General features: G+C 31.9%; 1 protein-coding gene across 1 annotated transcript; it reads right to left on the bottom strand.

Moving 5' to 3' along the window:
* Window positions 1–8662: 8662 nt before the first annotated feature.
* LOC116138795 (premnaspirodiene oxygenase-like) lies at window positions 8663–9479 on the bottom strand. The gene is made up of 2 exons (XM_031424466.1): window positions 9059–9479; window positions 8663–8952 (listed from the first exon to the last, which is right to left on the bottom strand). The coding sequence occupies exons 1-2, from the start codon at window positions 9477–9479 to the stop codon at window positions 8663–8665; spliced, it is 711 nt and encodes a 236-aa protein (XP_031280326.1).
* Between the last annotated feature and the right edge of the window lie 2446 nt (window positions 9480–11925).

Genomic DNA, 11925 nt, shown 5'->3' with positions numbered 1-11925 from the left:
GTTGGTGCTTTGTGATCTCCACCCGATAGTTATGAGAAACGGGTTGGTGCTTTGTGATCTCCACCCGATAGTTATAAGAAACGGGTTGGTGCTTTGTGAACTCCACCCAACGGTCATGAAAAGTGGGATGGTGCTGTGTGAACTCCACCCGGCCGTGCCTCCAGTAAGACAAGGTCGTGACATCAAGTGAGAATGAGTAGAGTCATGAAAAGTGGGATGGTGCTGTGTGAACTCCACCCGGCCGTGCCTCCGGTAAGATGAGGCCATGACATATAACAGAAGGTAATAAAAGAAAGCTGTGTGAAAGAGAAACAGAAACAGAATAAGTGTGAGGAAAGAATTAAGAGAAAGAGCTACAGGGATAGACAAGCAGCGGTTTTACTTACTGAGCATTATTTTGTGCTCACACGTTATTTTCCTTTGTGGATGCAGGATCTAGGTGATGATGCAGTCGGAGGGGCGTCGGCAAGCGAGGAGCAATAGCTACACTGTTCCCCTATTTTTGAATGTTATTTTGTAATGATACTCTTTTTGTACAAAGAATGTATATACGTAATACAAGAAAAATTTTGGGCCCATTTACTTTTATTATTATACATGTATTTTACTAGTATATAGCAGTTGTTACAAGTTTGGTTTTTGGACCACTTATGAAGTTAAAGTAAACATCTCAAGCTTTCCAAGTTGGGATGGCCCGTCTAGAGACGACTTTGTTAGGGTCTCCTATTGTTGGTGTAAATTCAGAGCTGAAAACTAAAATCGAATCCTAATTGGAGTAGGATTTCTGTCCGACTACTAGAGCTTCAAAAATTCAAATGAGACGATTCAAAATCCCAAATTGAAGTACACATCCTGAACTACAATTATTATGAAGCTTCTAAAGTCCAGAAAGCTCGTTGTCCTATCCAAAACTGGCCTGGAAGTTATGGCTTCAGCCTAGAAGCTTTAATCATTAGCTGATTTGGATTATTTTTGTATGGCTTGTATAAAGACTTGGTCCAACTTCAAGAGGGAGTTTGATACAAGTCTGGAGGGCTGGAAATTCGTATGTATGAGCTGGAATTTCACTTGCACAAATTAAGGGCAAATTTGAACAGAGAGAAAGAAGTGTTTTCCTAAAAGGGTTTAGTTATTTGCCTTAATTTTAAGAGTTGGCTTTTAAAGGGAAGCTTTTATACGTTTCTTTGGGATATAAAATAGAACTTTAGGCTGCTAGGGTTTTGGAAGTTGGAGACATAACGCTATTTTATTTTTCCTTTTCTTTGTCCCTTTCATCTCATCATGTCAAGCTAAATTCTTTAGTTTGATACAAGGAAACTCCAATCCAGTTAGCATAGTTGTGAGACTTTGTCCTTAATCTTAGTTATTCTTCTATTCATATATATGTGTTTCTTTGTTTTATTTGTTATGGTTGCATGATTTAATTGATTAAAGAGGCCTGTTAATTGATTGATTGTGTGATTGATTGCTAAACTGAATTTGTAATCCGTAATTGTTATAACATTTAGTTAGAGTAGTAATTAAGCAAAACAATTGTGATTCAAGCTTTTGTTGATTGCTTAAAAGAAACACGGAATGAACTAAATAATCTGACGCTTGTTTGATTGTTATTCATCTTTAACTACTTCCTGATTCATAATGCTATCAGTAAATTCATAAGGATTGCGTAATACCAAGTGGTTTGTTGATAAGAATTAATTTGTGCATTGGGCTTAGATTAATGAACTTAGGGAAGATAAAGATTGTCCGGCTTCTTGATAATCTTTGGTTTAATATTCAATTAAAGAATCATATATATTAGAAGTCAATGATCGGTTTGCAACCGTGGGTAATTTTCCTTGAGTCGAAATCGTTTTTGATTAAATTCTCTTTACTTAATTCCTGTTATTAGTAATTACTCTTGTGTCAATTAATTTTCGAAGTAAAATTTCCCTTTTTTTCATTAATTCATTGTGATATTAAGTTGGGTAATCTGATTAACTAGTCTTTGTGGATCGACTTGTACTTACTGTGATTACAAGTTATGGTAGAGTAATTTAATTTTTGATTGCGCTCGGCACGCATCACTTACCTACAAATTGGTTTCAAAGACATTGAAGCACAAAGACAAATTGTATTCACAAAATGTAACAAAATCTTTTGAATCCACAATACAAAGAACGAGAACAAATACCCTAAATCCCCAAAATTCCCAAAATTATTTTAAATACATGGTAAGAAGCTAAACGGCAGCATTTTCTTAAATTGTAGATTTTACAAAGTTCCAAACATTATCATAATTAATGAAGTTATATATTATCAGAAGAATATGTCAGTGATCCATATATAGCATTTTTTTGTTTCATTAACGCTTCAACGAATTGATTTGTGTTCACTAAAAATTGAAATTCAATTTAATGATCTATATCTTCAACTTTTTAAAACTTAGAAAGTTCTTTTGTTAAATCCTCATTAATGATTATAATGTTCTTCTGTTAAATCCTAATTAATGATCATATAAAGTCCTTCAAATTGTATGCGATTAAACTCAGGTATTGTAAACATTCCTAAATTTTCAACTATATCATTTGATAATTGTTGTACTGGTTGTATATTAATTACTTATTTGATACTTTGATGTTTTATTTATGTTATGAATTTAATTATATCATTTATGACATTACAAGAAAAATGGCTTTCGGCGTCTAGCAAAATTAGACGTCGAAAACAAAATTTAGACGCTAAATCTCTTGGACGTCTAAATTTCGTAGTCGCCATGTAGTTGCAAAATCGCTATCGCATAAAGTGTGGGCGTCTAAATTGTTGGTTAGATGCTTATTGTTCAAGGGTAATTTGGTAAAATGGTATCACGACTAATCAATTAGTTACAAAATGTACCTATTAGTGTCTAATAATTTGTCGCGAATGCCACAAAAATTAGACACCGAAGGTGTAAGGGCAATTTCATAAAAGGTTTTCGCAACTATTTTATTAGTGGACGAATGTATCTTTTAGTGACTAAAATTTGGTGGTTAATTCTAATACTTTTAGACGCTGAATGTGGAATCTAACAGGTTTTCGTGACTATTTTATTAGTGGACGAATGTATCTTTTGATGACCAAAATTTGGTGGTTAATTCTAATAATTTTAGATGCTGAATGTGAAATCCAAAAGGTTTTCGTGACTATTTTATTAGTAGACAAATGTTTCTTTTGGTGACAAAAAATTAGTGGTTAATTCTAATCATTTTAGAAGCTGAATGTGAAATCCAAAAGGTTTTCGCGACTATTTATTAGTGGATGAATGTATCTTTTGTGACCAAAATTTGATAGTTAATTCTAATAATTTTAGACGCTGCATGTGAAATCCAATTATAATAAATTACTTTTTGCTACTAAAAAATTAGTTGCAGAATGTGTTTTTTTTTTTAGAAAATAATTAGTGGCAAAAGCATTTTGTATTGACCTAGTTCATACATTCAACATCAACAAAATAATTGACAAAATAAAAATTTTATATATATATGGATTTTTATTGCATGATGAGCAATGAAAATCCAAAATGCACTATCACGTGTGCATAACCAAAAAAAAAAACATGCACCCACATTTTCATCACTAGCTATCTATCTGTGCATAACTAACAAAAAAATGCCCACCCCATGTACACCATCTAACAGATATATGCAAACAATCCTAAAAAGATGGTCCTACCCCCATGTCAAAATATCTACTGCCCATACAACAAAAAACTAACCATCAATATTGTTGGCATCTCAAGTGTCATCAGTTAAGGTTTTTGAAATAGTTGTAGCTTATGAGAATGAGTTTTCATCAGTTGGAGATGGCAGTGGCTGTCGAGTTGGAGCTTTACTAGATTGTTGTAGTTCAAGGGCTATAGTTAGCTACTTCATCATCTCCAACAAGACAAATTGTTGTTGTTCAAAGCTTTTTATTTTCTGTTTTTGTTGATCAAATAAGATGAGTTGCTCCTCCAACTATTAAATCTTATTTTCTTCTTGTTGCACTATGCACCTTAACTCTGCTTCTGTTGCAGTATCATGATGCACAGTCTGTGAAAATGCAAAATTTTGGTTAAATCCGAAAGCTTTACCCAAAACTTCCTCACATATTTCTGCTTCTGTTTTTTCACTTTCCCCTGCTTGTGTTTCATCTTGCAGCTCTATCATTTTTTCCTACCATCAATTCAATGCATCATCAATAAGTCAATCAAGAAACTAAATAATTACAAATACATTATAATTATTCTGGGGTATACAATATGGGACAAAAACTTATGAAATAGCAACATAAAAGAAAGACTACTCAAAGTTCACAAAATATACTGCAGCACCAAACAAAAATAAAATTGATGGAGTAGAAAAGCAAGTATCTCACAGATTATCAATCTAAACTTCAATTCCCTAGTTTTAAATTTTAAAGGTAAATATTTACATAAGTTTAAAAAAAAAGCTAACATAAATTAAACAATTATGAAAAACTAACCTTTCCATACATAAACTCTTAATGAGAATGAAATTCCATCAAAAGGATAAGACTTATTATCAAAGATATGTTTTATCAATAACTCTCATTCAACTTAAACGTAATAAGCTAGATACACCAAATTCACTTGTTTTCTTGCGCTATAAACATTGCAGTATTAAAAGTAAATGAATTAATTATCTAAAAAGCAACAAAAGAGAGCAAAGGGCAAGTACTTTGCCACAAGAGAGCACGGTAGCAATTGAGAGAGTAATGCTAGGCTTCTCTGCAACCTGAGAAATGTATTTTACAAATAGTGAGAATGAAACAACAGAGCAAAATAAATCTACTCAATACATAATGCCAAAGAACTCAACAAGGCACAAGAAGCAAAGAAAAGATAAATCAATACTGCTAATTATTTAGGGTATCCAAAGAACTTAAAGCAAAGACTTAATGCCAAACTCAACAAGCAATCAATAAGGCAAACCAAAGTTTGAATGTCAAGACAAAAAGTGCCATCAAACACAGAATCAATGTAACAACAAAATAGACATCTCTTCTTCTAGGGCTCTAGACAAAAACAAATTGATTTAACTATGAAAACATACCCCATGGAAACTCCTTGTTGCGAATGTGCAAATATGGTTACGGTTGCATACAAGTAGACGGCATTCAAATGTTTGTCATAATGCATATAGTAGAAACCTCTACAAACACCAAAAATAACCGCAATAAATTCAAGAAAGAATCTTAAGCAAAAGAGAAAAATAAAAGAAAGCTCACTGGAGGCTCTTCATAGTGGGGATGACCCTTTGAGAGGTTGTAAATAGCAAGCACAGTGCATGTAGCAATGCCTAAATATGTTATCTTCTCCCACTTCGCCGTCTCGTCTAATCAAAATCTTTCAAGTAAATCAATCAAACCAATTGAAATCTTAAAAAAGATGTTTCTAAATACACAAACTATATAGACAGCAAATATTTAGATTCTCATTTCGATATACCCAAAAACACAACTAAACATGCCACATAAACTGTTTCCTTGTTACTCTCATCTTCAAAGAGATTCCAAATTTTATAGGCCTTTCATAAAAAATCGAGGAACTCCCACGCCCCATTCACGATTCATGACATAATCTAATCCTCAAAATTACAAAACAAAAAACAAAATTGTAACACAGAATCCTTCAAAATACAGACCAAAATCGCAAATATATCAAATGCATGTGATATGATGACTAAATTAAAATATGAATCAAATCAGAATCAAAACCTAGATTAACGAAACATTTTAGGGATGCTTACAGGCGGCGGCGTGATGACCTAAAGAAGCGAATCCTCGCTTGGGAGGAGCAGCAGATGTTCTAGAACCTCCGCGAAGAGCCGTTCTAAAGACACCAGATCTCACCATCGCCATCACCATTTTTTTTGTTTTAATCCTTCTCTCTTACTCGCAAATAAAGGGGTGTTTGTCTAAGCTTATAAGCTGGTCAAACTTGTTTATAAGCTCTAAAATTAAGCTGACATGTTTGTTTATAATCTTTTTGAGCTTATAAGTTGAGCTTATAAGCCAAAAAAAATAAGTTGGGGAGAGGTACTTTTTTTTTTTTTTGGCTTACAAGCACTCTGCTTATAAGCTAGTTTGACCAAGTATATTACCACATTATCCTTATTTAATTTTAAAATTCCATAGTATACCCTTGTTTAATGTAGTACCTCTTTTAGTCATTTTATAATAAAATGTACTTATAAGCCATATTTTACCAAACATGTCAACTACTTATCAATCACTTATAAGTACTTTAACCAAACACGTAATTGCTTAAAATTTTAAATGCTTATAAGTTAAAATTAGCTTATAAGTACTTGTTGCTTATAAGCTAATTTTCATAAGCTCAGACAAACACCCCTAGATCAAACCCTTGTTTGTCAACTCCGATTTCTATGTTTCGACTGGCACGTGCGAAATTTATAATGGGTTGGGCTTTGAGTTGCCATCTGTTTAGGCTTTTAAGCCTTTTCTTCTTCTTTCAATTTAGAGTAATAGAAACTTCAAAATTTTATAAGATATTAATAATAATACTTAAATTTCTAAAAATTTTGTGAAAGATTTCACAAAGTATAACCCTTAAGCTTATCAAATTTTTTTGTATTATGGCCAATCATAATTGTATAATTTAATACTTTCTAGTGTGTACATATACCTTCATAATACAAATTTCAAAATTTTAAATAATCAAGACCGCTGAATGCGTCTACGTAGGGGACTTTAAACTAATGCAAAGTATGAACCATATCCAACACTATGGACCAAAACCGAACCAATTTTCTAAATAATCGAAAAACCAATTCTGTTCTTGGTTCGATTTATATATTTTTCTAAACACTCCTACATTTGGGCGTTGGGGATACGCCTTGCCAAGAACTCACCGAAATTAACAATCTCCATTGGAATAGGCACGGAGTAAGCGCCAGAGTCAATGCGCGAGTCATCATCTACTGAACGGGAGTAGTAGAAACAAGAACCTTTTTTCTAGTGTCAAGAGTAGGTCGACTATAAGGGTTTGCACGAATGAGTGAAATGGCCGGTCAGCAAAAGTTTTAGGGAAAAAATGGTGGGAATAGTCAATGAAAAGTGGGTGGCAAAAATGGGCGGAAAAAGTTTGAGGCAAAATATTTTTGTTTTTCATATATTTAATCCTTGATAGTTTTTAACTGTCAAAGATTGAGACTATAGTAGTCAAGAACAAGATTCACAAAAATTATTTTTAACCAAATTCTTCACAGTTAATAACTGTCAAGAATCATCCAAAACGGTCAATAATTATTTCAAATTCTTAACAGTTCATAAATTATCAACAATCTGTCAAGAATTAAAATCCTTAACTTATTTTTAGAACAATTAAGAGTATTTGTCAACTCATTCTCTGTCTTTTCTCCTCTTTTTAATTGAAAAGATAGTGAGGAATGGGAATCAAGTGCATAACATTTTTTCTTCTTACCGAAAGACCAGAAGCCTCAGTCATGTACCCTACTGATTGGGAAGACTGACTTCAAGTATTTTAATCATGAAGGTTGTTTCGTGAACCTTCCCTTTAATACGGAAGACTTTCCTCCCCTATACTTGAGCCTTTTCCATAACTTTTCATTTCTCAAGATTAAAACATTATGCAGCACAAGCCACTAATGTACTTTCCAGAATTCCATTGATTCTCTGATGAACCCCGTCAAGTTTATTATTTATTTTTCCTCTTCTGATTCAGTCGTCAATTTTGAAAGAAGCAAACACATCAGCTGTAACACCCCAAACTTGACATACAGTAAATATACCTCAAGTCAAAGTGGTATCCCTAAATGATTCAACTTAGCCTTACAATTATATTGAGTACTTAAAAAAAATCTCCCGTGCAAGAACTTATTAAAGAACTGCAATTTTAAAAACCTTATAATTTACATCATTCCAAAACCTCAAAGTTTAAACACAAATGAAACTAATTCCAACAAGAAATTAACCTAATATCAGCTGCACTGAAATTTCTATGGAGAGATATATAACGGTAATGAATAAGGTCACAGCTCAATTTATATTATCTCCACACAATTAATTTTTTACTCTTATATTTCCTTATATACTAATTCTTATTACAACAAGTTACAAGCTTATCTCTCTTTTTGTGGCTGGATAACAAGTCTTTTAGGATGTTCTGTGCCTCTGAGGATTAGGTGGGCTCAGAATAACCTCAGTTATTGAAAAAAAAAAAAAATTACACGGTTCTATCTCTCGTTAATTGATATCTCCTGGACCATATTAAATATTTAGTACAAGCGACAAAACATAACTTCTGAAGCAAACTAATATCCATATTTATTGCAGCATATAATTTCTCCAATTAGCAAGGAGACGGAGGCTGATAAGGAATTGGAACTAATTCAATGTCATTTTTTCTTCGCACTACGAGACCATAACCCTCACTCATGTCAAGATCTTCATTGGGAAGTTTCCAATCAAAATGACATAGCAACTGGGCCATTGGCTACACCCATTGTTATGCCAGGACAAGTTCTCCTTCCAACTTCAAATGGGATGAATTCAAAATGAGCCCCCTTGTAATCTATTGAACTGTCTAGAAATCTCTGAGGATAGTACTTCTCAGCTTGGCTCCAATGATTGGGATCCCTCCCTATTGCCCATGCATTTACCAAACTTTAGTCTTGACAGGTATTTCGTATCCGAAAATCTCACAGCTTTTCCTACATTCCCTTGGAAGTAGCAACGGAGCAGCGGGGTGTAATCTCATAGATTCTTTGATTGCTGCCTTCAAATAATTCAATTCATGAAGCCCTTCTTCATCAACTGTTCCTTTCATACGGAACACATTCCTCACCTCTGCTTGTGCTTTCTCCATGGCTCTTGGATTTTTCAGCAATTCTGACATTGCCCATTCAACAGTTGTAGAAGATGTATCACCCCAGCAGTGAAAACGTCCTAAAATAGCAGAGTTAAAACAGGTAAATATTTTAGCATAGATTTTACTAAAAATCAGTTTTAACTTATGCTGAATCTGATACGAATAAAAGATAATTAAACATACTAACCACAATAACTGCTTTGATGTTGTCATTACTAAAGGTAAAATCATGGTCTCCATTATTCTGCAAGTTCCAAAGAACGTCTAAGAAATCTTTATGATCATCATCTAAGAAACCTTTATGATCATCATCTAAGAAATCTTTATGATCATCATCCTCTTCACGCTCATTTGTCTTCCTTGTTGCCCTTCTACTTTTATGCTCATCGATAATGGCGTCAAACAATCTATCAACTCTGTCATGAATCTCCTTAATTTTACTCTTTACCCCACTGATTGAGTCAATAAATTCGAAGGAAGGAAACACATCAGCCACTGTGAAACCTCCTGCCAAATCTATACCTTCTTCAATAGCACATACGAATGCCTTTTGATCTTTCATTTTTCCTCCAAACGCCGCTCTCGTCGTGATGCCAAACGTCATCGAAAAGATTTCTCTGCTATTGGGGAAAGGTTAAATATTCCATCAAATTAATCACCTATAATTGTACATTACCAGTTTCCTAACACAATACATACCAAGTCTAACGTGGTCCATCAATCCATCAAATGAGCATCAACTCAAACTTCTTCTATCAGGAAAATAGCTAGGGATTTGCATGGAGAAGAAATTAGAAATTTGGGGAAAGGCTTGCTTTATATCGGTTAGAGTTTTTTGTAAATAATTTTAAAAAGTAAGGCTTTTAATTAGTTGTTTAATTTTTAAATATAATTATATTTTGCAAACAAATCAATTTGTAACTAAATATTTAGTCAGAAAAGAATTAGTCATAGTTGCCTATAATTGAAGTCTGGCGGGAACTAATAATTTGAGGGGAACATGAATTTTTCAACTTAAATTGGCAACTAAACCGAATTTAGTTGTTGTATATAATATTTTACAACTATTGTTAATATGAACATAAACATTTGTTGCTAAAAATACCTTGGGGCCCTTGTAATTATTGTCAAAATATAGGATATTTTGGTAATTTCATTTTTCTGTAACTAATCATAATAGTTACTAATAAATTCCTAATTATTAGCAACTAATTTAGCCACTAAAGGGTAGTTGCAAAAAATTATTTTTTGTAACCAATAATGTAGATGCAAAATATAATATTTTCAATGCAAATTATCAAATTATAGAGGGAAAAATCGCCCACAAAAAATTGCAATTAAATTTATTAATCACTAAAGCAACCTATTCTGTGACTAACAAAATAGTCGCAAAACATTAACTTTAGACGCCAAAAGTTGGAACATGTGGACCTCTAAATTTTAATCCTCTTTGCCCGACTAATTGCAATTTAGTTGGTAAATGTAACCTTTCTATAACTAATTCTGGTTAGTTGCTAAAAAATTTGTTGCAGAATGTAGTTTTTCTTGTAGTGTGAAATATTGTTAACAAAATGTTTTTTAAATTAATTGCTATATAAATATTTATTTGAATGTCAAAGGATTTATACGTTGTACCTGTTATTGTAATGTTTTTTACAAACGGTTAGATATCAATCAGTTGATATATTTATATTTGGTCTCTTTGATTTGCTTTCAGTTGATGCTTCTTAATGTGAACGTATACGGGTATACGTTAATTTTTTTTGTTATGTGAAGTTAATAGAAAACATTCAAGTATTTATGTGAATATGAAGTGATTGATACGTTGAACTATTGCAGAAATTGTTAATTTCTTTTGTTATGTGAAGTTAATAGAAAACATTCAAGGTATTTATGTTAATATGAAGTGACTGATATGTTGTACTATTGTAAAAATTGAATGTTTAGTAATTCATTAATTGAATTGTTGAAATTAATGTACTTCGTATACATATAAATATAATTATGTAATCAATATTAGATTCATAGACAATTGTTTTTTTCTTTTCCTGGTCATTTAGTCTTATTATTTTATATATGATCTATAGAACAAAATAAAAATTGTTCTTTGTAGCTACAATATACCTGCTGGTAAAGGTAATGTAATGGTCTTAATTCTTTTAACAATTTAATACTTAAATGCTACATGTATTACTTTTTATAATTGCAATATATCCAACAATTTATAGATGATTGTTATATGCTTCTCATTCTTGTCCATGTGTTGTAAATATCTTTTGTTTTTATTTGATTTAGGTATATACAATCGACGAAGATAATTTCAACTTTATAATTATAATATTGTTCTACTTAATGAAGCTTTTTTTTATATATATATATATATATTTCTATATCATTGTATTCTGCGATTTTCTATAATGGTGATAGAGTTATGTTGGTTAGATTGTAGGATTCTAATATATTCACCAATGTATGAAAATATTAAATAAACTCAACTAAACCATTCACTGAACTATAATTTTTGTTTTGATTGTAATAGATTTGTTAATTAACATTTTCAATTCCCACCCATTGATTTGGTGTATTATTGTTTTTTGATATGCTGGATGCTGAAAAATGTATTAGATCGTTAGAATTGTGTTAAGGTAGTACTTCTGTATTTTTGCCAAATGATAATGTATAATATAACCATGTAATAATCATCTATGTAGCATAGGTATGTAAATAACATGAACGTGATTGTATATTACTGTTATGTAAATTTATTTTTATAATTATGCCGAACAATAATACAAAAATCTAGCAATGTCATAAGCTTTTGCCGAACCAAATTTTTTTCCAATTGCAAAAGACATGACGTCTGTTCGCTTTTTTAACTTTATTATATTATTATCAGCATAGGTGTATAATTGTATTATAAAAAAAAAAACAGCAGTGAATATTAAATTGTTAGAGTCTAATTTTGTTTGGTGATTTGGAAAAGTATAGTATGGAAACTACTGATGGAGTTTCAGCAAGTGCAAAATTATATTTGAAAACGATACAAAGTT

This window comes from Pistacia vera, unplaced genomic scaffold, assembly GCF_008641045.1.
Source record: "Pistacia vera cultivar Batoury unplaced genomic scaffold, PisVer_v2 Contig344, whole genome shotgun sequence".
Lineage (NCBI taxonomy): Eukaryota > Viridiplantae > Streptophyta > Magnoliopsida > Sapindales > Anacardiaceae > Pistacia > Pistacia vera.
The sequence above is the reverse complement of the archived record's forward strand: the minus strand, read 5'-3'. Positions and strand labels throughout refer to the sequence as shown.